A 26,024-nucleotide genomic window follows, 5' to 3' on the forward strand; every position below is an offset into this window, starting at 1 on the left:
AATTTCCCGTAACAAGATGCCTAGCTTTTTGTTTTTGGCAGTGGTGGTCATCATTTGGGGTAGAGCCTAGCAATATTTATTATAGCCTCAGCCTGAAACGGTCATAGGCACATGAATGAATCATAATCACTCAAAACAGGCAGGGAGACAATCTAGGAATCACTATCTACACTGGGACCCTGTGCCCCTCCCTCCAGATGTTGTTGGACTCCAACTCCCATCAGCCCCAGCCAGCATGGCCAATGGTCAAGGATGATGGAAGCCGGAGTCCAAAAAAATATTTGGATGGATTATTTCCTATCCCTGATTTGCACACTCACTCTATTCAAGACAGGCAGGATCGAAATGTTAATAACAACAAAAACAACAGAAATAGGCCAAGATTTCCAATTTAAAAACACATGGGGGGGGGCAGAGGGTTGCCTTTGTCCATTGCGTTTCTGGCAACAAGCCCAAAAGCCAAAAAAATGTTCCAGGTGGATGTGTTTATGGTCTGCTGGCAACCTAAATTAAAGGGCAGCAGATTCTCAATGACCCAGTTTTATTTTTTTTAATTAATATTATTGCTACTGGGGGAACGAGGGGCACCATTTGGAGGAGGCCGTCTCAGGCACTAAAATCTCTCAGGCCATCTGTGCAAAAAAGGAGTGTGGGCAGCAGTCCCAGTGGAAGGGCAACAGCACCCCACGTGTGTGGAGGTTACTCCGACAGGCCTTTATCTATGTTAAACACGACTGTTCTGTATCAGATTTTGTCAAGGGAAAACCCAGATTCTGCCCCAGATGTATGTGTTTGCTGATTGCCATAGGTTTCCAGATTTTGCCCAATTCCTGTTGCCCTTCTGCTCACAGAGAAGGCCCATGTTTCCACAGCAATCTGCGGGTTCTTTATATATATTTATATATATATGTATATGTATATGTATATGTATATGTATATGTATATGTATATGTATATGTATATGTATGTGTGTGTGTGTGTGTGTGTGTATTTCTCATAAAAATTTATCAGCATTTTAGTGCGGATTTCTTCCAATAGACACATTTTTAATACCAATTTGATGAACGTGCACGTTTTTGCAAGTGATTTCCCTTTATCTAATCTGTTGTTGTTTTTTTAGATATATTTCTTACATTAATGCATGCGTCTTAATGTACACTTTCCCTAATAAATGCAGTTTATTACATTTTGTATACATTGGAGAACTGCATTAGTCTGTGAACCGCCCCGAGTTCTTGTGATGAAAGGCCGTATACTGTATAAATTTAATGAATAAATAAATAAATAAGCCACCCAGAGTGGCTGGTGCAACCTAGCCAGATTGGTAGGGTAGAAATAATAAAATTATTATCATTATCATAAAATTGCAAAATTCAGAGAAGGGCAACTTTTGAAGGATAACTGTGATTTGATTCCTGTATTGGTTCAAAATGTGCAGATAGGTAGTTTCTCATTGAAATCCAAACATAATTGAATGTCTTGCACACACCTAACCTCAGGGACTGCTTCCTTCCATATAAACATGCCTAGGTATTATTTTTTGAATTATGTCCATGTAACCCATATATCAGGGACGCGGGTGGCGCTGTGGGGTAAACCACAGAGCCTAGGATTTCCTGATCAGAAGGTTGGCGGTTCGAATCCCCGCGACGGGGTGAGCTCCTGTTGCTCGGTCCCTGCTCCTGCCAACCTAGCAGTTCGAAAGCACCTTAAAGTGCAAGTAGATAAATAGGTACCGCTCTGGCGGGAAGGTAAACGGCGTTTCCGTGCGCTGCTCTGGTTTGCCAGAAGCGGCTTAGTCATGCTGGCCACATGACCTGAAAGCTGTATGCCAGCTCTCTCGGCCAATAAAGCGAGATGAGCGCCACAACCCCAAAGTCGGTCACGACTGGACCTAATGGTCAGGGGTCCCTTTACCTTTACCTTTAACCCATATATAGCAGGACAAAACTGCATGAGGCAAATGTAGGTCCCATTGAGATCCTCAGCAGAAGTCCTTCTGCAGGCCCTTTCACCATCTACAATGGTCCATTAGGGCCCCACCAACTCACAGCCAGCCCCAGCCAGCCTTCTTTCTTACAAGCACTCCAGAAGTATTTGCCTTCCTGTTCCTGATTTCTGTTGCATGGGGCTTTGTTGACATTTTCTTTTTAGTATCGCTGTAAGCCGCTTTGACAGGTGCCTGTCTCTAAAAAGTCCTGCAGAAGTGTTCGAAACGAATGCATCAATTCTGCAAACTTCTCAGGATCCTGCAAATTTCTCAGGACCCTCGCCCAACCAGAAACCTTCCCAACACGCTTTGAAATTTCCTCTTTGGCAAAATCCTTGCCGCTGCAAGTCTTCCTCTGTGCCTCCCCCTCTGCTTCAGAGGTTTTCGTTAAGCCTGGGTGCATGCTTTGTGAAGCTAGGATCGCCAGCCTCCTGAATCCTGTGCCTAATACCAGCGTTGGACAATTGTGTCGTTCACACACCCTCGGCAGACTATGATCCTCCGTATTATGGTGGGACCAGCCTGATGGAGCACAAAACGTCTCCCGCATTCCAGCCAGCGGACAGATGGTAGCAGATGTTGCCTCTGTGGCTGGCCAGCTCTTTTACCCTACAAAGGATGTTAGCCAAATAAATCTTTAATTCCCCAACTAGGAGCTGTGGGGGATTTTAAAAAAAGACCAAAAACATTGGGTATGGGACACACCATGCCAATAGTTTTGAATTGATTCGTACAGCTGCACTCCCAGGCACAATTGCACACAAGCTTGTCTCACTGGAGCCACATGGCCATCCTATTTCCTACCCCATGATAGGTAACAATGGCAATCCCCATTGACCCCCAACTATTGACCATGCTGGCAAGGATTCATTGAACTCCTATAACATACAGTGGGCATCATGTTGAGCAAGGCTGCTTTATATCAACAGAGAAGGCTGGAGAGGTGAGCAGAGGCATTAGGGGCAGCAAAGGGCAAGGATTCCACCTTCGAATGGGACATGCCCATTCATCTCTTGGGAAAGTTGAGGAAAGGAGCCAAGAGCTGTGTGATGTAGTTTGCAGAAGGCTGGAAGTCAAGGCTGGGGCCAGTGGGAAGGTACAGGGGTGTAAGGCAGCACAGAAAACCCTCTGGACCCAATTCACAGAAGACTCTAAATAGTCCTAGTGCAAATTAGGCTTCAAATTACCTACCCACCCCTGCAAAGGAAGGCCAGTGGCTCATACTGAACCTGTTTCTACTTCTGTGGATTTGTGCAGTGGCAGTGACTCCCCTTCTGGGTGGGTGGGTGGGAAGAACAGGAACCTACACTGATATCTAAACATTGTGTACAGGCAACTGAGCTAACTGTTCTCCATTTAACTCTTCCTGAACCTCTGGTTGCCTTTGTTCATGTGAATGAGCATACGTCTTGCTTGGTGCCGCAGTACACCTCCAGTTGACGAATGGGCACATGATGTTGCAACTGAAGCGAGACCTGTCACAACATGCCGTGTCCTGGAGTCCTCCTGTTCCAGCCACCACCGGCCATGCTTTCTTGAAGGACCCCCCGTTCCACTTCTCATTCTCCTCCCCCATTTTCCTGCCCCATCCCTGCCACAGTCAGGCACCATCCCATGGCCATGGAGCATGCTCAGTCTTCATATTCCTTATTTGGGTCCCCTCCTCTAAAGATCTGTTGTAGTTCTGCAGAACTGGTGTTCCCGCTAAGCCTGCCAATAACCTTGTGGGTTGACATCATCGCTTTGGCTACACAGTCATATCTTGGATCCTGAATGCCTTGCAAGTCAAATGTTTTTGGCTCCCGAACACCGCAAACCCGGAAGTGAGTGTCCCAGTTTGCAAACGTTCTTTGGAACCCGAACGTCCGACGTGACTTCTGTGGCTTCCGATTGGCTGCAGGAGCTTCCTGCAGCTAATCGGAAGCTGCACTTTGGTTTCTGAACGTTTTGGAAGTCGAACGGACTTCTGGAATGGATTGTTTGACTTCCAAGGTACCACTGTATAAGGATTGGGATGAGTTCACTTCTGCTGTAAACTATGCAATGATACATTCTATTAGTATAAGCCACGTAGGGTCTTTCCTTACTGAAAGAAGCTCACAAACCACTTCTAAGTTCCAAGAATTTTATTCATGACATTCTGTCCCGTGATCCCAATCGGTAATCCTGAAAATGCAACATTGCTTGTTTTGCTTCCACTGAAATGCACTCTAGTGGTCCACGCTCCTGCTTTTCATTGGAACAGTTACAACAATAATTGCAATGCGGTTTTGGCCGAATGACAGGTTTCTTGCAAAGACTGGGTGCAATCCAGAAGAATAAGGGGTGCCCAGGTCCCATTTGAAATTAATAATACTTCATTAATTGTGCACAAAAGATGCTAGCCCCCACTTTACAGTAAAGCAATGGTGAGATCCTTTGTCAATTCTCACGGACAGAAAAATCCTACTCACATCTCTTAATTTTAGACAGCAGCACTGCTCAAAAGCACTTCAAAACGGGTTGACTATTCTCATCGATTTTAGACCATCTCCCACACAGAAGGAAATGCTTCTGCTGACTCATAAACATGGAGGGTAACATGCTAATAGCTTCTAGCCACCATGTCTATGTTCTCTCACTACTGTTCCAGGCAGTATACCGTACTTTCCCGTGTATAAGACTAGGTTTTTTTTACTGTAAAATAATGATAAAAAACAGGGGTTGTCTTATACACGGATAGTGCATAGGGGGGATGTGTGATTGGTTGCAGCCCCAAAATAGGGGTTGTCTTATACATGGGGGCATGTTATACATGGAAAAATATGGTACTTCTGCATATCAGTTTCTGGGAGTTACAGGCACGGAGGATACTGTGTGCTCATGTCTTGCTTGAGGGATGCCTGGGTGGACACTGGGAGAACAAGAATGCTGGGCGAGATGTGCCATTGGCCGGATCCAGCTTCTTAGGTTCATAATTACATGCCTACTAGGGGGGAAATCCTGCTTCTTGCTTCATAATAGACTGCCTTTACTTACAGGTAAAATCAGTGCATGCACGGATTATGCCTGCATCTCTTGGAGGAGGAATTCCCTCCATATGGGAGAAAAGCATGGGGCTTGCCATCAAGAAGTCCTTGCATTAAAAACCATAGTTTTTTTAAAAGGAAGAATTTTAAAGAATATTCTTTTTTGAAATATATTGCTTTTTATTAGCTTTTTGTGAATGCGTTTGGATTTTAGTACTCGGTAGGTTAAAATCCTTCAATGCAATATTTTTTTAAAAAAATAATAGTTTTTCGAAAAAGTTAATCAGCAGCAGCTTTTTTGTCCATTAAAATTGTGGTTTTTTTTTAAAAAAAACTCATTTTAACTAGTTTATCAATTATGCAATGCAGCACTACTTATGCAACCTCTAGCTGGGTCCTAGGTTCTGTGCGTCTATTTCAATGGGACTTGTGCATCTATTTTTTGTTGAATTGCACCCAGTCTTTTTCTACCTATAAACCTTTCCACTGTGAGTCTGATACTCTCCGCAATGTGACAGCGATCAAATGTTTCCTGCATTACTACACCAGGCACATTTATTTATTTTTACCAAAGCAGTCAATGAAATGCAATAAGCAAAACAGAAAGAACGATCAAACATTCACTCTTTTCTCTCTCTCTTTTTTAGAAAAGCGCTTATTTCTTTAAAAAAAAATCCACACAGGACAGAATACCAAAACATTTCACAAGGAGGTAAGTCTTAGATAAGTATTACATATATTGTATTTTAAAAATCTTTTTTAGATGGTGCCATTACATTATCTAACATGGCATCTGATTTTCCACATTTTTCAATGCATGCAAAAACAGTAATCAAGGTCATAAATAAGAATAATAAACACAGTTTACAAAGATCAAACAAAGTGTGGAGGGGGAGGGAACCCACGAGACTGAAACTCTTCTTGCAGAGACAGGATCCCATCCTAACATTCATGGCACAGGACACAGTCCAGCTGGAATCTGCCTCAAACAAGCCTCACTGGAAGATGTAAGGGCGCCATAGGTCTCATAGGCAGCCCCCATTCATTCCGCTCAGCCTTGCAGAATCCTGCAGAACTGTGCCTGCAGCCTATGAATGGAGTGAAATATTGTATGGCAACGTGATTAGAGTGTTAAATCTAGCGAGTTCAAAAGGGTGGACAACCTAACAAACTACAGTCTAAAATCAGTTCACATTTTACGAATATCACTGAAATGAATTACTGTCAGAACGTAGCGGATTCCCTGCTTCCGTAAATGTCCATCTAAACATTTATGCAAACGGTGACTAAACTTTCATTCAGGGTGCAAGTAAGCAATTCCCACAGCAAAGAGATCTGACCTTTGCCAAGGTTTGCGAATTTAGGGAGTGCGGGAAATATAAACCGATTGCTTCAAAACTTCACGTTCTGAAAAGCTATGGATTTGGATTCATTTTTTTCTTTGGCGTTTTCTTCACCTCTCAAGTCCATGCAGATGGACCACCTGCCAAGTAGTAACTTGTCGCCGTGTGTGGATGTCTTAAGAACTACTTTGTAAGCCAGTCCTCTGTTTTGCCTTGCCAAGGGGGTGAGATGAATCTTGCCACTCTTTTGGCACCTGATCAGAAGTCCAGGGGAAACAGCAGGGGGAGCGGCAAAATTCTCTTCCACGCTCAGCAGGCCAGACACCTTGCATTATTAATTATTACCATTAGCCCCAGCAAGGCTAATAAATGCTTGGGCAGGGCGGGGGGCCAGCGAGAGCTAAATTGAGAAAACATTGCAAGGGGATGCAGCTAAACACCACTGCCACAACCACCCGTGTTTCACTTCTCCAATCAAAACCAAAGCTTTACAGTTTGTTTGCTTTTAAGGTGGAAAATATGATCAGGGATCACAGGTGCTAATCAGGGGTCACACAAACCCAGTATATTTTTGCCCCCTCAAAATCACTCCATGTTCAACTCTATGGGCTGCCTTAAAGACTGTCCAAATTCATTCTCCGCCTATTCCACTATCAGTTGCCACTCGCTACGTTCCTTCATGTAAAGAACTTGCCATTGGTTGATGCTTCCTCCACGGTGAAGGAGCAGCAATGACTCAACGCTGGAGAGCATGCATCAAATGCAGAAGGCGCTGGATTCAGTCCCCAACATCTTCAATTAAGAGGGTCTCGAGCAGCAGGGTCGAGGGAAAGAGATCTGTTGGAGACCTACCTTTCAGTCAGAGGAGGCTATAAGGTATGTAGCTGGGTAGAACTACAGTCTAACTCAGTGTAAGGCAACTCCCTCCTCAATAACATGCTGGATTCAGAAGAGGAAACAGCGTAACAGATATAATTGCCCCCCAAAGGTACTTCAGTTCTGGCAGCGTCAGTGTCCCATTGCCATGACCAAGTCACCTGCTACATGACTGTGCCAAAAGTGGCCTCCCTCACCACTGGTGCCAAATTCCTGAGCCGTGTGGAGCTACGGTATCCTTAACGCAGGAAGAAGCTTTGATGTGGAGCAGCAAAGCTGAGGTCCCACCTACTTCTTACACCATGTTGCTATTTTGAGCCATCGATCTCAGGGCAGAGTTGGATGTCCAAAAAGGAAGGGAAAACAAATCTTATCGCACTGATGAGCACACTCAGGGTAGGATATTCATAAAAGGGAGACCTGTTTTGGTGTTAGTCTCTGTTCTGAATATCCTTCAACTCTCTCTGTAGCTTAAGCCTGGTGAGTTCAATGAGCTTATGTGCCTGTTGCTCCTTGTTGGACTATGGCTCCATTCGCTAATCAACTCTCACAAATGTTAAAAGGGGATTTTGTAATTTTTTTGTGAGGGGAGGGTCTTAGGAAACATCTAATCCGCCTAAGAAGAATTCTGAAGATGAATATTCAAGTTAAGTAGTTGTGGGTTTAGGTGTTTTGTTTTACACTTTGACAAAACATAGATACGACCAGCTGTTCAGCACACTTAGGTAAAATAAATGCTGAAATGTGTGGTTTTCAGTATTTAAAACTGCATTCCGAGAGGCGTCATGACCAGGGCGACCAGGAATGTAATTCAGGATGTGAAAAAATAAATTTTAAAAAATCCTACAAATGGTTCACGAAAGCCACTTTCATCAAGCTCTCTACTGCCTTTTTTTCTAACATAATAACAAAGATGATGATCGGATATCTAGTGCCCCTGACATGATCGTTTAAAAAATATACGTAAAATACACACGTCTCTTGTTTTCTTCAAAAAGCTATGGAACGGCATGGGTCAAAATTTAAGTGCACAAGTTTTTAACATAAAAGGCAGCCAGCAGGAATGACTTAAACAGTGAGGGAAATGAAACTGTTGTATCTCTGGATGTTCCTCTTGAGGATTTCTGAGCAAGGACCAAGGACTCGTTCGAAGCGAGGGCGATCCAGCTTGACACACTTCAGGGGCCCACGAGCCACCACAGTGGCAGCCCGGGGCCTGTTGAGCAAGAGGGCTATCTCTCCTGGAAGAGAGAGAGAGGGGGAAATACCATCATCACATTTCTGAAGATTTTGCATGTTACCTGTTGCTTTGATCACAGCCTCTGTTCTCTCCTCTGTGGGATTGTCTGTGTGTTTGTGTGTGTTTAAAAGTCTGCAAATGATACCCAGTTAATTATTTTCCACTCATGTTTCCTTTACATTGAAATGAACGCAAGTTATGTGAAAAGTTAATGTAAGCTATGTATAGCAGACAGCTGGGTGAATTAACGTATTTTGCAGAAACTGGTCTGCAGCAGAATGGAAACAGCACTGCTTGTGGCTAATACAGGTTGGAATGGAAGCCATATCCCTCTTTACCTCCACTGTCGGAGGCAGTATGCCTGTGAAGACTCATCGCTGAGAATGACAAGTGGGGAGAGGGCTGTTGCACACAGTCCCTGCTTGTGGGCCTATGGAAAGCCTCTTGTTGGCTGCTGTGAGAAAAGGATGCTGGACTAGATGGGCAACTTCGTATATGTTATTACATTCCAAGCCAATTGGGTCATCCTGTGGGCCATCTTGAGTAATTTTCAGATGGCTACTTTAGCCAACTGGCCACTAGAAACTCTCACACCTTCTCAGCGATGGCCTCATGTGGAAGCACAAAGGGAGACTCACATCCTGCACAACAGAACACGGCCACTCCCACATAGCCACCCCAAGGACATAATAAACTATAATGAGTATGGGTTGCTCGTGCGTAAGTTGCCGCCTCTCCTGGCTATGTTGCCTTGTTAAACCTTTTCTGTCTGGACAGCCCTTCACTTCGTGGCTACCTCAGTCGCTAGCAGAATCCGTCAGTGGGCGTTTCTTAAACCTTTTCCAACATAAAAGTTGTTTGACGCCAAGTCTCCTCCTACTCTCCCTGCACGGAAGTCTTCTGCGCAGGGAGGGCGTGGGTAGCGGAGGACCCGTGCTCTCCCCGCTGGTGTCCAGTGAAGAGTCCTGGAGCCCTCTCGCCAATTCCCCCATCTGCCCCCCTTTATCCCTGGTGTAACGTTGATTTGCTCCCCCCTCTGCTGAACTGCCTCTCTCCCTGCTTGGCCCTTCTCCAGCATCATTCGAGAGCCTTCCCTCCGCCTCAGGCTCCGATGTCAGTTCCCTGACATAAACCTACACTTGCTTGTCTTTCTGACTGTTTCCCAAACTGAAATAAAATTGGGAATTTACCAAAATAATCTGATGGTCCAAGCCGTCCGACCTCCACATACTCTTCGTTGTCAGACCTGCGCTGGAGAACGGAAGCTGTGCCCTGAAAAACAGAGGCAGAAAGGTTTGCTTTGCTTGAATGCACAAGTTTGGGAGAGGGACCATAGCCCATCATGATTTGCGTGTAGAAAGTCCCAGGATTAATCACCAGTCCAAACTCCTTTCACCTCGGTCACCTGACCTAGCAACCTGGTAGAACTCAGTCGATCCAAAGGCTGTTGCGAGTCAAGTACCTCCAAATTCTTCCTGAACAGAGTTTGGAACAGGCGTAGCTTAGGCTGACTTTCTATAGACAGGGTTGCTCAGATAATTACCCCTTCACATTTCACACTTCTCTGAATTCCGCAGTTCAGTTCTTGGTTTTTTTAAAAAAAGTATCAAAGTGCATTTTAAGATGAGCATTTAAGGATAAAAAGCACTTAGAAATGCGTATGTTTCAGAACACCTTGTTCAGCAACTCAAAGAAGTCTGATCACTTGGGCAAAGTTTGGTTTGCAGTCTTGAAATATGTCTGTGAAGAGAGAGGCAGTCATCTCATTCCCCCGGCATCCCAATCATCCCCTTAGCTCAAGCTATTGCAGCCCTAAGCTATCTGTTTTAGCACTGTGCTTTGTGCTTGCTTTGGGATCAGTCATGCTCAGAGTACCTATGCTGTTCCTTATTGCTACAGTCATACCTTGGGTTACAGACGCTTCAGGTTGCATTTTTTTGGGTTATGGACCACCAAAACCCGGAATTACTGGAACGGGTTACTTCCGGGTTTCGGTGGTCGCGCATGCGCAGAAGCACTAAATTGCGCTTTGCACATGCACAGAAGCACCGGGTCGCAACCCGCACATGCGCAGACGCACCTCTGTGGGTTGCGAACGTGCACCCCACACGGATCACGTTCACAACCCGAGCATCCACTGTATTGTGGTTTACTGCTACTGTTTTCCATTTCATGCTCTTTCCTGCAGAATAAAAAATTAGTGGGAGGGGGAAGAGTATTGCATACTTGAGTGTTGTAAAACACACACTTACATGATTGTGTGTCACTAAATGCAGATTTGATACAAACATGGAGACAGAATGAAGTTTTTTCTCTTTTTCTTTTAAAAAAGGTTAGATTGTAAATTTTCACTCTAGCATTTCAACAACCAGTAATTAATACGGTAAATGGAAGAAATATAATAAAAGGGGGGTTGTACCAAGAAAAAACCCCATTTATAAAATAAAATATTAAATCGCTGTAAGTTATAAGATGGAATGTCATCATTTATCATTCCAGAACTGAATAGATATTGCCCATCTTTCTGTAAATGTATTGCCTTATTATACACTGACTGCATTCCTCTTGTATGTCAACTTCAGCATTAGCAAAACTTGCCAAGTTTTCCTCAGTGACAGAACGGAACCGACATGTGGAATCGACACAAAACGCATCTATCCCTACACACTAGTCACAAGAAACCTATGGCTGTTTTTTGTTTGCTTAAAGTTTCATTTGGCTTTTTTTTTTTAAAAAAGATGGAGCAGGGAAGGAACCTCTGAAGTCTTGCCTTCTCCCAGAGGAGTCTCGTTGTCTGATGAGTCTCGTGTTTGGAAGATTGTGGCGGCCAAGTGAAAGGGCTAGAGAGCATCATGCAGGTCTGCACATTTTGGAAGACGTGCCGAACTACTGCCCGATTAATACCTGCTGCTCTCAGTGGCCGAGTAGGAATAATCTCCCAGAGGTTATGGCCATTGTGCAGGAGAGCCTTAATCACTCATGTGCTGCCTTGCATCCTGCCAAATCTTTTCCTATGACTGCATACACACCATACAGGTGAAGCACATTCTCCTCTCCCCACTTCACAAATCCTGGGAATCCTCCTTAACGGAACGACAATTCACAGCACCCTTTTAAAAAAACTACAGTTCCCAGGATTCCTTGGGTGGGAGGTACAGCTATAGTGTCCTCCACTCACTCATTCAGCCACCACAGCCACTGCTTTGAATGAGCAAGTTCTCAGCTGGAAACCCAGAAGGGTTGTTGCCAGTCAGAGTGGACAATACTAGGCTTAGATGGACCAAGTGGCCCGAACTGGCACAAGGTTTCACATGTTGCTATGAAAAAAATAAAATTCCCTTATTGTGGCCAAACGCTCATTACTCAGCCAAATAATTTTGTCTGTGCTATCTGGGAAAGAAAGCTCCTTCATGTCTCCGTTTCTAAGATTTATTGCAGAGGAAAGGAGGGAGGCAGGCAGGGAGGGAGAGATTTGCACTCCTGCATTCTGTAAGGAAAGAGAGAGAGAATAAACCACCCTGTCTGGTCTCAAACCTGATGCTTGCAGTGTGTCCCCACAGCCCCTCGCTCTCCCTCCACATATCAGAGCCCAATAGCGGAGAGTTTTCTGCAGCAATCTCTTCTGCCACCCAGTTGCTGTCTGCCTTCTGAATCCAAGGAATACTGCGACTCTAATCTGCTGCAGGAGGGCAGAGATGGCCAGCCTCCACAATATTAAAAAAAGAAGATGTAGAAGGAGCAAAATATCTCAGTTTGGCAGCAGAGAGCAATGCCTATTCCAGACACATTCCACCCCCCCATTCTTGTTTTTTCAACAGTCACATTTTCTGCCTCTGCCCAGCAAGAATGGGCCTATTGCAGACCAAAGAAAGCTTCTGATACCCAGACAACAGGAAGCAGATGTGAGATCAGATTATATCATTTCACCTCTTGCTGCAAAGCCCTGCGCTCCACAAATGCTTCCTGGAGCACTGCTAGGGGCGACCCTCCTGGAAATATGGTCTTTTCCAGGGCGCAAAGGACAGGATGCTCATAATTAATCACCAACAGCCATGCCATTTTACACTTGGGATAAACCCTGTAGGATCTTCCATCTCAATGAATCCTCGTTATTCCGTCCGCTAAGGATGTGAAGACCAGTTGTAGAAACACTGATAACATAACCCACTAACGGTAAGCCGTTGTCACTCAGTGATGTACAAATATTGATGTTTCCAGACCCATGCTGCTTCCCCAAAGCTTCTTCTGACTACCCTAAATGGTTCACAACCCTTTGATGAGGACGAATATGGACATAGAAAGGAAAACAAGGTCCTATGGGTTGTACCAGGGTTGTCAGTCCTTCAATGGTTGTTTCTAAATCAGTGGGGGCCATTTAGTTCATGAAAGATTCACTCAATGCACATCAGTGCACCTTAACACTGTTCAATCAACTCTAATATATTACATAGATTTCTAATGAAACCATGGAAACAACAGGCTATTCATTTATAGTGAACAATGGCTCCTGGGGAGATACAAATAAACACCGATTTATTCTTAATGGGCACTACTCAGGCATTTTTCTGCCTAACAAGACCACAATGGTTATTACCTTTCTTCCTTTTCTATTTTTACACACTTGAAATTTAACAACCTCACAGATAAATGTGTGCCCGTAACTTGTAGCCCCACAGACTTTGAATTTGCCTTCACAGACTGGCCAACTACACTTATCCTAACAAATAAAGCTTCCAAACCAAGGATTCAGGCTGAGACTACTGTTTTTAACTGCCTTGGCTGCAACAAAACATGTCTCTCCCATTTTGGTCTCTACAGCCACAGCAGGTGCTATAACTATCTCATGGTTTGATTTCACACACACACCCCCAGGCACACTCCTCTATTTTCTCCCGAGACAGACGGATGTCAACAACACCAATGTTGCTTTCAGTCTACAAACCATACGTACTTGATTTTGCCTCCTCTAGCCCAGCACATTTGCCTTCCGTTTCCCATTGGGGTGGAATAGCATGTCAATGCAATTATGTGATTTACACAATTAATTCATAAATACATATTTTCACCAGAGCAGACACCAAGATGAATAGCTTAGTTATGGGCAGAAGATGAACTGCAGCAGAATGGAAACAACGCTGCGTGTGATGGATACAGGGCAGAACGAAAATTGATGCCTTCTTTGCATATGGATCTCATAGACCTCTGAGCGGTAATTTTACAGTATTGGAATTGAAAACACTGGTCACGTGCACAAGGGCTCGTGGCCTCCCTGCGTTGCTCACTTGAGACTTACTGTGTCAGTCGTAAAGTTTTGCAGCTTTATCTTTAGGTCCTATGAGCTCCCAACACTTCACGTCTCACCTTCAGGTTTGAGAAGGGCGTTTGACCTCGTGAGCAGAGAGGCTGGCCCTCCAGGCTAATAAATGTTTGGGGACTGAAATGATAAATCTTTGGTGATCTCAGGAATTTTGAAAAAGCACTGGAGGGTCTCTCTCTTCCCAGTAACTGATATCATTGAGCCTTTTCTCCTCCCCTCCAAGTACATATGAGCATCGCATTGCAAAAACAACAGGAGTCACTGACCTAAAAACAGGCTGCCTTTGCCACCCATCCAGTATCCTTGCTTCCCCTCCCTCTCTGCCCCATGCACCTGTCCGCCTCCCCCTGCCCCCTGCCAACCACCCCAAACACTCCTTTATGGCAAACCATCTCAGTTTGCAGCAAAGCGCAGTTATTTCCTAATGGCTTTCAGATGCCCCGGTGACTTGCTGCGCAAAAATTTACAGCTTATTTATGGCGTCATAATTTAGGAGATTAAAAATGAATGAAAATTAACAGCCCATGAACTTGCATCCCTTCTGAAGTTATGAGGGGGTTTCACCCTCCCTCTCCTATGAAACAAAACCCACCAAATCACTGAATGATGCTTCATTTTGAAATGATGGAACATGCATCAAATGCTGGGAAGACCTGGTTGCAAAGCCTGATTCATAGGAGTTAGAAGCTGATACTTTACTGCAGATGGAAAGGTGCAGAGAAACCCATTTCCTTTGCTTTTCCTGGTTGCACATTTTGGCCCAAGTCCTGATAAAAAGGCTTGCCACCTTGTTTCTAGGTGGGCATCCAGCATAACCAGGGAATTTGCAGTCCAGTTAAGACACTTCCGGTCTGCAGCTCAGGACACAGTTCAGGCTTACAAAGTCCTGCTTGCCACAAAACCACCTGATCATGATGATAGTCTTCTGAGGTGCTTCTCTGCTTTCCAGTATGAGGGGGAATGACCCCAGGACTGTCATTGTTCCTCCCTCTGTTCCAGACGGGGTTGCCTAACCTCAAAAAGGATATTGCAGAGTTGGAAACGTTTCAGCAAAGGGCAACAAAAGTTAGCAAGGGGGCGGAGTGACTTCCTAGCAGGAAAGGTTGCAGCATTGGGGCTTTTTAGTTTGAGGAAAGAGGTGGCACGATAGAAGTTTGTAAAAGTACGCAAATGTTTTTCTCCCTCTCTCCTAACATTAGGACAGGCATAGGCAAACTCGGCCCTCCAGATGTTTTGGGACTACAATTCCCATCACCCTTGACCACTGGTCCTTGTTAGCTAGGGATGATGGGAGTTGTAGTCCCAAAACATCTGGAGGGCCGAGTTTGCCTATGCCTGCATTAGAATTTATGGACATTCAACGGAGCTGAACGCTGGAAGACCCAGGGCAGACAAAAGCAGGTATTTTCCACACAGTGCATAGTTAAAACCATGGCGCTCAATCTCACAGGAGGCAGTGATGCCCATCAACTTGGATGGCTTTAGAAGAGGATTGGATTCATGGAGGAGAAGGCTGTCCACTATCTCCACTTTCTGGGGCACCATACTTCTGAATACCAGTTACTGGGGAGAGTGCTGTTGTACTGTGATCCTGCTTGTGGGTTCCCCCACAGGCGTCTGACTGGCCCCTGTGAAAACAGGATGCTGTTCTCAGTGACCCATGGGCCTGATCCATTAGGCTCATCTTATGTCCTTCTTTTTCAGAGGTGTGTTCTAGGTCCACCAGTGGAACACCTGCTTTCTGGCCTTATTGCCTTAGAACCCTGTAGGGGGTCAGAAATGGTGGTGCTTTCTTGATGTTGCATCGGGGAGGTCACTGGCCTTGGGCCTCTCCCTCTGTCCATCCTCTGTCTCCTATCCTACAGAAGGAGGTCCACAGCATCCAACAACCTCCAGCTGCCCTTCCGGGGTGCACCCATAGTTTCCAATTTATTTTCATACCTGTGATATTTCATTTACATACTTGATTTAATATCTGTGTGGTTGGGTTTTTTAAAGTTTTAAAAAGTTTAAGAGGAAAAAAACCCCAGTTATTATATAAAGTAAGAGAGACAAACTGAGACAGCATCTGATAGCCAATGATGTGTCCAATTCTGGGCACCACAATTTAAAAAGGATCTTAGCAAGCTGAAACGTGTGCAGAGGAAGGAGACCAAGATGGTCAAGGGTCTGGAAACCAAGCCTGATGAGGAAGGGTTGAAGGAGTAGGGGATGTCTAGCCTGGAAAAGAGGAGACCGAGGGGAGATATGATAATCCATCTTCAAATATCTAAAGGGCTATCACATGGAAGGTGGAGCAAGCTAGTTTTCTCCTGCTCCGGAGGGTAGAACCCAAACCAATGGATTCAGGTTGCAAGAAATGAGATTCGGACTAAACATTAGGAAGAACTTTCTGACAGCGAGAGCTGTTTGACAGTGGGACAGACTCCCTTGGAAAGTGGTGGAGTCTCTTTCCTTGGAGGTTTTTAAGCAGAGGTTGGATGGCCATCTGCCATCCATGATCTAGTTGAGGTCCCTGCATTGAAGGGTTGGACTAGATGGCACTCAGGGTCCCTTCCAACTCTACAATGCTAGGATTCTATAATGTTTTAAATTACGGTTTCTATAATAAATCAGAAGCATGAATTATATCTATTGATGAGCGTGCGCTGTTTTTCCAATAAATGTTATCTGGTTTTGAACAGAGCCATTGCATGCTTTTTCTCTTAGGCGGAGACAACTGATGCACATTCCTACAACTTATTTTCCCATTGAGGCAAACTGGAGTTTTTTCTTTTAAAGAACTGCTCATTTAATGAAATGCTATAAACTACTGCCACTCCTTTGAGTGCTGCTGGGAAGCTCCCTACAGCTGTCGCTAACATGGCCCACCTGCCCAGTCTGAACGAACCAGGTTTATAACAGCTCCAGCTACTTTCTCCATTACAGCACCGCTGCTGAATTTTGGCTTAGCAAAGAAACTACTGAACATTTTACTAGTGTAAAATGTGGAATAGTATACCAAAAAGAAAAAGGGAAAACTCACACAAAACAAACTCAGCTACTACTTAGCATGAGCCAAACGAAAACACAATCCAAGTCACGGCGAAGTCAATGGAAACTCTTCTTGGCTCCTGCTGCTGTAGTTGGACAAAACCCCGCGAGTGCAAAATACATTTACGGCACAGAAGTTTTTTTTTTTTTTCATCCTCTTTGGTCATGTGTTTGATAATTTACCAGAAATTGACTGACTGACACTGTGGCTCATGGTCATTATTAGTTTGAATTAAGGTGGTTACTGAAGCCGCAACTGCTGGAATTACAAGTTTGGAAACGCAGACAGACTAATAACTCCAGCAGATGGACTGAGATTCAACCCAACCTCAAGGTGATGTTTTTAAAACCCCAAAAAACAGTTTTAAGGCAGAGCAGCTGTTTTTAATTTAAACCCTACACTGGCGTAATTTCAAGCAATTTCGGTTCAATTTCACCAGCCTTTGCTTGCATGCCTACTCCGGCTTCTTGCCTGTTATAATGATTACCCCCTTCTGAATCAGGGTTGCCTGGACAGGCCTCACATTTGCATTTCAAAAGCAAACACTCTCTTGGAGTGATGTCCACCAACTGACTCGCTCTTTTCTTGGTCCGTGAAGATTAATTCGACATTAATGTGATGAAACAAGCATTTCTCAATCTGTGGAGACACCAGCTTCCAAGCAACAGGAAGGGCTGGTGACTTCTTAACAAAATTGTAAATTATTTTGTGCCAAACAGCCACATGCTGCTTTGTGAATGATGGGCTACTGGAAGAGGAGTGCCAAGGCTCTTCAAATCCTGTCAGTGCCCGGGGGGAAACTTACAGAAAGGACAGAGAAACATATCTAACAGGACTGAACCCGAAAGACGGAACCCATGTCATAAGCAGCATTGCGGTGGCAAGCGTTAGAATTCTTAGAACACAATTATTTTATAACACCGGTCCTAAAAGATCTACACTGGCTACATTTCCCGAGCACAATTCAAAGCGTTGGTGCTGACATTTAAAGCCCTAAACAGCCATGGCCCTGTATACTTGAAGGAGCGTCTCCACCTCCATTGCCCAGCCTGGACACTGAGGTCCAGTTCTGAGGGCCTTCTGGAGGTTCCCTCCCTGCGAGAAGTAAGGTTACAGGGAACCAGGCAGAGGGCCTTCTCGGTAGTGGCACCCACCCTGTGGAACACCCTCCCTTCAGATGTCAAACAGATAAACAACTATTTGACTTTTTGAAGACACCTGAAAGCAGCCCTGTTCAGGGAAGTTTTAAATGTTTGATCTTTTATTGTGTTTTTAATATTTTGTTGGGAGCCACCCAGAGTGGTTGGGGAAACCCAACCAGATGGGCAGGGTATAAATAATACATTATTGTTGTTGTTGTTGTTGTTGTTATTGTTGTTGTTGTTGGTTTATGTTTTACTGTGTTTTTAATATTTTGTTGGGAGCCGCCCAGAGTGGCTGCAGCAACCCAGTTGGATGGGCGGCATATAAATCATTATTATTATTATTGTTGTTGTTGTTGTTGTTAACTTCTATCTAGGGGTCTTCTATCTGGGGTCATTGCTTGGTCCTTAAAAGATTTGCACATGTCAATGCAAATGTATGGATGGAAATGTAGGTCTTTGGACAAATTGAGATGGTTGGGTGCATGGAGTTTCCTCGCCGCTCTGCTTTGCGGTATCGGCAGCAGCCCTGGTGTGTGTGTGTGTGTGTGTTTGTGTGTGTGGTTTTTTTTAAGGTGCTTAAAATGAGCTCAGTAGTAAAACACCTGCTTTGCATGCAGAAGGTCCCAGATTCCACCACCGGCATTTCCAGGGTAAGGGAGGAAGTAGGCAAACGCTTCGCCTCCCTTCCCTCTACCTACAGGAACCTCTTCACACAATGCACGCTAATCACTGAAGTCAGCTTTTCTTGGCACAAACATTTGATTGTAATTAAAACACACGCGGATGCTGTGTCCACCACCGGTCAAGGTATACACCCTCTTTTGCAATGACTCAGGCATTCTAAAAAAAGCACTCCCTAAGTCTAATTTGGAAAGAATAGAGAAAAGATCAAGGAAGAGGAATTTCCTGGTGATTAATGGGCAGGCGGGTGGAGCCATGTCTGGGCTTTAACCCTGCCCTTTCATGGGTCCCTCGGAAATGCCTCCTGGGCTTAGTTGTTTTTACTGCACACTAGTCATGAGGGATTGTCCTTCTGAGAAGGATCCCTCCGTCTCCCTCTTTCTCCCCTGCCTTGTGGCTATTTCTGTGTGTGCCCAAAAAGATCAAGCTGACCTCCTTCTCCTCCTGCTTCTGCTTCTTTCTAGGTGTATATCAGGGCAGGGAGCTCTTTTTCACTTGAGGGCCACACTGCTGTGTGGGCAATCATCCAGGGGCCACGTGCCAGTGATGGGAAGGGCCAGGGAAGAAAGTGGGCGTGGCCAGAGGCAAAAGTGGGCAGATCAGCAAATGCAGATTTCACCTTTGTACAGTGGGCTGGCTTGTAACACATTCAGCCTCTCTCTCTCCCTCCCTCTCTCTCTCTCTCTCTCTCTCTCTCTCTCTCTCTGGCCACTGTAATGCCCAGGAAAGCAAGAGGCATTACAGTGGTACCTTGGATTAAGAACTTAATTCATTCCGGACGTCCGTTCTTAACCTGAAACTGTTCTTAACTTGAGGCACCACTTTAGCTAATGGGGCCTCCCACTGCCGCCGTGCAATTTCTGTTCTCATCCTGAAACAAAGTTCTTAACCCAAGGTACTATTTCTGGGTTAGCGGAGTCTGTAATCTGAAGCGTCTGTAACCCAAGGTACCACTGTATCTGAGTTCAAGGACACATTCCAGCCATGCAAAAGCACTTGGATTGTGAAGCAGGGCAAGTGAGGGGTGTGGTTTTGAGGGCCAGAGAGAGAGAAGCTTGGTGCTTAGACCCAAGGTCCCCCACCCCTACTCTAAAACATAGTGGTTATTATCGTCATCATCATCATCATCATATTGCTCAGAAATGTACCGGGAGCCAATGTAGGTCTTTTAAGACCGGTGTTATATGGTCCCAGCAGCTGCTCCCAGTCACCAATTTGGCAGCCGCTTTCTAGATTAGTTGTAGTTTCCGAGTCACCTTCAAAGGTAGCCCCACATAGAGAGCATTGCAGTAGTCCAAGCGGGAGACAACCAGGGCATGTACTACCCTGGCGAGACAGTGCACAGGCAGGCAGGGTCTCAGCCGGCATACCAGTGTAGCTGGTAGACAGCTGCCCTGGACACAGAATTGAGCTGCGCTTCCATGGACAGCTGTGAGTCCAAAATGACTCCCAGGCTGTGCACCTGGTCCTTTAGGTGCACAGTTACCCTATTCAGGATTATTATTATTATTATTTTAAAACCAACACATTATTATCATTGCTCTTGTAAACTACTCACCATCGACATACAGAGCATGTCACCAGTTGCCATAGGGTTGTATCTAACTAAGTTCTACTCAGAGTAGACCTATTAGAATTAATGGATCTAAGTTAGTTATGCCCACCTATTTCAAGCTATCAGGGAACATCCCAGTCCTGAGGGTGAAAAAGTGATCCCAAGGAACTTTGTGCTTAATAAAAAACAACAAACGCTTGCTATTCGGAGGGAAAAGCCAACTTTTAATATTTTCTTTCTCATTACCACACACACACTCCAGAAAGAAACAGGTGTTTCTTTAATTCTCTCAACCACACTGATTAATCTACAGATCAAATCAATTCAGTCTTGCAGCCCTACTTGCAATGCTACCATGGCGAGAGAATGAGAGAACCCCAAGTGAGAGATAGATCCACAACTACGAAAGAGGGGATCTGTCACCCTATTTAAGTGCATCAGCTCTGAAAGTAGCATTCAGGTGTCAACCCAGAAAGAATCACCTGAAGGACACTTTGCCCATGAAAAAAAATAACCACCAGTGTCTGTGGGAAAACAGCAGAATTAACATGCACCCTGACACCAGATCTTTCTGTGCCAAGCAGTGTGGCGCAGGGCCAAGCAGGCTCTGTTTTCCTCCTTCAGACATGCCAGCGGACAAAGCCATAAAAGTTGCAAAAGGGGGAGAAGAGACTGGGGTGAGGGGGGGAGAGAAATGTTGCATTTTAAAGATTCTTCCACTCGACAAAGCTCGCCATTCTCTTTTGCTTTCTCTCCAAAGCCAGGAAATGTCCACTGAGTCAACATATAAAGCAGCTCGATAATGGCTTATTCATCAGCTCTTCATATTTGGAATTGACCTTAGCAGCTACCATGTTCAGAGCAGAGACGTTGCAGAATTGCCGCCTCCCACCAAGTCAGCAGGATTGAATGCAAATAAAGGAAAGAAGGAAGAGGAGATAAGATTTGAGAGAGAGAGAGAGAGAGAGAGAGAGAGAGAGACGGGGAGTTGGGTGGGTAGGATTTGAAAGGCGGAGGCAGCGCAGAGTAGCCCTGGCTTGAGTAACCCATCCCCAAATGCCTTTCTGGAGAAAATTGTTTTAAGCCAATAATATTGTATTATGGTCGGGTTACTCCCACCACCACCTGCTACCCTGTGAAAATATCCGGCAGACAGCAATGCACGCGGACTGAGCAGAGGGGGTGGAGAGGGAACCATAGACAGGCATCATAACTAAAGCCTCTCAAAGGATGTTAAGATTGGTGGTTGGGGCACCAGCTACAGTAGGCGAAGGAAGCAGTGCCTGAGCAGGAACAAAAAGGAGACATTTCTGAATATATTTTCCTTTGGGGAAGGGTCATGGCTCAGTGCCAGAGCATCTGCCTTGCATGCAGAAGGTCCCAGGTGCCATAACCTGGGACCTCCCAGTAGGAGCGCCTCCTTTCTGAAACTCTGGATGCACAACGTTGAGCTGGACACACCAGCAAGGGCAGAGGAGAAAATTGATTCCGATCACATTTCAAGGCAAAGCTGGCACAAACAATACGCAAGCCAAAAGGCAGCCCACCTTTTACAATACACGCGTCTCTGGATTTTCCTGTGCAGTTCTACAGCCAAGGGATGTGTACAAGAATGCATATATATTGGTACCCCCGGTTGCACACGGAATCCATTCCGGAGCTCTGGTTGGATCCCAAGGTGTGTGTGTATTCGGACATGCCGCTTCTGTGCATGCGTGCAGCACGTAGAGCACTTCTGTGCATGGGCGTGCAACAAAACCCGGAAAAATACTTCCGGGTTTGCTGCGCACGTATTCCGAAGGATACGTAACCGGAGGTGAACGTAAGTAGAGGTACCACTGTAATGGGGTAAATTGTGAACATGCATGTAACACTGACAATAACATACAAAGAAAATCGCACACAAAGCAAGTATATCAGGAGAAATTTACACTAAAATGCTGGTGAAGTCATAGAACAGTTGGAAGGGACCCTTAGGAACATTTATTCCAACTCCCTGCAGTGCAGGAATATGCAGCCATCCCACAGGTTTCAAACCTGCAACCTGGGCATTATCAGCACCACCCTCTTACCAACTGAGCTATCCGTGCAGGGTTAAACAAGTATGTGCCCATTCCTATGGACCAGTGGTCTGACTCAGTATAAGGTAGCTCCCTGTGTTTCTGGTGGGGGTGGAATTAATCATTTGGACACAATCCTTAGAATTCAGCCACGTCTGGCTGAATGGGTGTTGCACAGCTATTAGGGTGGAAAAGAGACTCTGCGTCATTTAAAAGTGGACAGAGATGATTCTGTCCAGCAACAGCAACTATATAGCTCTCAATACTTGCCTTTGGCTTAACAAGTGGGCATTTGGGCGATGATAACGAGCCCAATAAAATAGTTCCACAAAGAGCATAGCTGGACACAATGATATATGTAGATCTGTCATCAGAAACTGCCTTGCTGGCAAGTTAAAGCCCTCCATGACATTTATTTTTTGACAGAAGCATTGTTACCCTATCTTTCCATCCAGATACCCTTGATGTGGCCTGCAGCAACACCCTTCAGTATTAAAACTAATCGGAAAAAGAAAAACACACAGCCAATTTGCAAACAACAACAGCAGAGCACAACTAAAATCTGAGAATACAAAATTTGCAGGAAAGGTACTGAACTTCATTTGCCCCAGCCCAAGTGGTTGGTAAGCAAAGCCACATCTTTGCTGTTCAGTGAAAGGCAAGCCGCTGAGAGGCTGGGCAGGTCTCTCTGGGGAGGGCATTCCACAACCTAGACAGAGTAACTGAGAAAACCCTTTATCTGGTCTCCACCCAGCACCCTTCAGACAGCAGCAGGGGCATACAGCAAAATTTCCCTTGATGAGCCAAGTGCACCGGCAGATTCACAAGGAAAGAATGAATGAGCAACTGACCACAAGATGGGAAGTGGTCTTAAAACTGAGTCAGGTCATTGGTCCATCTGTTGTCTATACTGACTGGCAGTGGCTTCTCCAGGTTTTCAGGCAGGGAAAGCTCCTATCTGGAGATGCCAGAGATTGTGCCCAGGACCCCAAAGCAAATGCTCTCAGCTACTAGTTGGTCTTGGGAAAACTGACCTCTGCCCTGCTCCATTCCATTGGCTGCCACTGGCAAGGTCAGGGTTACTGTCCATGGATAAGGATTACTATACAGAGAGTAGGGAGAATTCAGCAAAGGTTTGCTATTGCCTGCAGAAACACCATATTAATTAATGTCCAGATCTCCACGAAGCTCCTTTTTACTGGAAATATGGCTGAAAAGTCCTCCACAAAGGAAAGCTCGGTTTAATCCATCCCAATAGCCAGGGCGTTAATCCACTTAACATCATTTTCAAGAAGCCATTTCCGTGATATCTTGCATAGGGATGTTGCAGGATTCTGACAAAAACAGAAATGGGAGTGGAAATTGCCGATGTTTGCTTGTCTATCGCATGCCCACTAGATTAGTCTAGTGAATGCAGTTTGCATTTGCCCTTGTTGTAGCTTTGAGTCCACAAACTGACTACATTTCTTCCCCTCCTGCACCCATTTGCATTGTATTTCCTTTGCAGTGAAATAAATGTGGTGGGGAAATGTAATGAAAATGTGATTTACATACTCTATATCAGTGCTTTTTTCTGGTGAGTACGCAGGGGTACACATATCCCCTAAACATTTTGTGAATCTTTGTACTTTTGTCCATTTACTGTATTTATTTTCCTTTATTTCAACCATAAAATTGTGATTTTCTTTAGTCAAAATGAGAGTACCCCTAAACATTTTTTTTAGAAAAAAGGCACTGTTCTATATAATTAACTATGTAAATCATGCAAGTTACATTATTTTGCCACAGCAGACAGATAACAGTATTTGGTGGATGATGAAACTGCAGCGGAATGAAAACAGTGAAGTACGCAGGACGGAATGAAAAACAGTGCCTTCTTACATCCTTAACCTTGAAGAAAGGATTGGAGGGAGGGGCTCTGCTTCTGACCATTGCCTTTGGGCAGTCTCTAAAAGACGGGATGGATCAATACCATTGAAAACAGGAGGTTTCTCTCTCTCTCTCTCTCTCTCTCTCTGTGTGTGTGTGTGTGTGTGTGTGTGTGTGTGTCTGTCTGTCTGTCTGTCTGTCTGAAGCTTTGACTACATAGGGATATCTCAAATGCATTTTTGAATATTTAAACGACATGTATACTGGCAATATTCAAGAGAGTATCCCAGCCTCCATTAGCATTCTTAAATCTCAAGAGAGTTGTTTACCATAGTAAGGAAGCTGCGCTAAGGAGAAAAATGCATTGATCACACACACACAAACCCCAAATTAAGGGGCTGTGATTGACAGCAATGGTCAGCTTTTGTGGGCACTCCTGCCTGAATGCTTGCAACATCTGTAGATGTTCCTGCTTCGTGCGTGAACAGGGAACAGAAGCCCACGTATGCCACAACGACGTTTAATTTGCCTTTCAGTGACACCAGCTAACTGGGTTCAGTCCAGAAAGAGGAGCAAGCAGGATGTCCTAGCTGCACCATCCATAAAAGGGGAAGCGCCAAGAAAACTTGACGTTCTCAAAACTTTCTGAAGCCCAAGTGATCTGTAAGATGTGACACTTGTCGGAAGTGAATGCACACTAGATTTACACACCCGAATACATCACCTTTCCCCTTCTAGATATCAAAGGAGCCTGTGGTGGGAACTGTTAGCTCCCAGCATAGTTAAGAACGTATCGGCATTTCCAGCGTAAACCTCAATTTTAAGGGGTTTATGAATCACATGTTTTAGATTACATCTGGATGAGGCTGAACTGCTTGGAGGAAGCTGTCATCCCAGATGTGAATTTAAAAGCCAGCCTTACTGATTTGTTGTGCTACATGTTGAGCATGCAAAAGAGAAGCTTTGAGTACTTAAAAAGAAGCTTGAGGTTGACATTCTTCGGGGCGTTTGTGGATTCTTTTTATGTTGCAAGGCTGGGAAATGTAGTCCAAGTAGGGATCAGTCACCCAGGTTTTGCAGACCACCGAACCACATATGATGTGGAGGAGAATGTTTTCATGTGTTCATGAACTCATCAAATCCCATCCCTTTGGTTCCATCATCTTTTTGCCCCCTTTACCTATTGCTAAAACTTCTTTCCATGTTCCACTTACCTCTCACATTGACTTGCCCATGGTGGACATGGTTTCCGCCCCCTGCTCCAACTGGGCAGGACAGCCCATGTATGCTTCTGAAATCCTTTTAATTTATATTCACTTTAGTTTCTTTTATTCCAAACCAAGGTTTCTCAAACTTGGGTCTCCAGCTGTTTTTGGACTACAACTCCCATCATTCCTAGCTAGCAGGACCAGTGGTCAGAGATGATGTTTGATGTTTTACTATGTTTTATATATGCTGTAAGCCATGCAGAGTGGCTGGGGAAACCCAGCCAGATGGGTGGGGTGTAATAACAACAACAACAACAACAACAACAACAACTACTAACACAATTCCAACCATGAGCTGTATCCAACAAAGTTCTACTCAGAGCAGACCCACTGAAATCAATAAGCCTAATTAATAGGCACAAATTAATAGGCATGCCTAATGCCTGCAGACCTTCCATGTGTCCCTTTTTTCCAGGGACAGTCCCGGATTTACAGAAGCTGTCCCGGTTTCTGATTTGACCCCGGAATGTCCCGCTTTTCCTGTGGATGCCCCTATTTCCATTGGAGAAATGTTGGACGGTATGCGCTTATTCATTTCTATGGGTCCATTCGTGAGTAGGACGTGCTGGACACAAGGGCGGAGCTCCTCTAGGGCCTAATGAACTGAAAGAGACCTCCTCCCAGGTGAGTGGAGTTGG

General features: G+C 44.9%; 1 protein-coding gene across 8 annotated transcripts in view; it reads right to left on the bottom strand.

Annotated features, from left to right (window-relative positions):
• Positions 1–26,024, bottom strand: part of PRKAR1B (protein kinase cAMP-dependent type I regulatory subunit beta) — a 539,030-nt gene that overhangs the window by 412,582 nt on the left and 100,424 nt on the right. For 5 of the 8 annotated variants that reach the window (XM_083474488.1, XM_083474487.1, XM_083474486.1 and 2 more), the window contains 2 exons: positions 9,648–9,729; positions 4,099–8,458 (listed from right to left, as the gene is read on the bottom strand). In XM_083474488.1, coding sequence (XP_083330614.1) covers positions 8,286–8,458; positions 9,648–9,729 — 255 coding nt within the window. In that variant the 3' untranslated portion in view covers positions 4,099–8,285. Of the gene's footprint in view, positions 1–4,098; positions 8,459–9,647; positions 9,730–26,024 lie in introns of those variants that run through there. The other 3 variants (XR_014518920.1, XR_014518921.1, XR_014518922.1) reach the window with 1 other exon arrangement.

This window comes from Podarcis liolepis (assembly GCF_965112155.1).
Source record: "Podarcis liolepis genome assembly, chromosome: 14".
Taxonomy (NCBI): domain Eukaryota; kingdom Metazoa; phylum Chordata; class Lepidosauria; order Squamata; family Lacertidae; genus Podarcis; species Podarcis liolepis.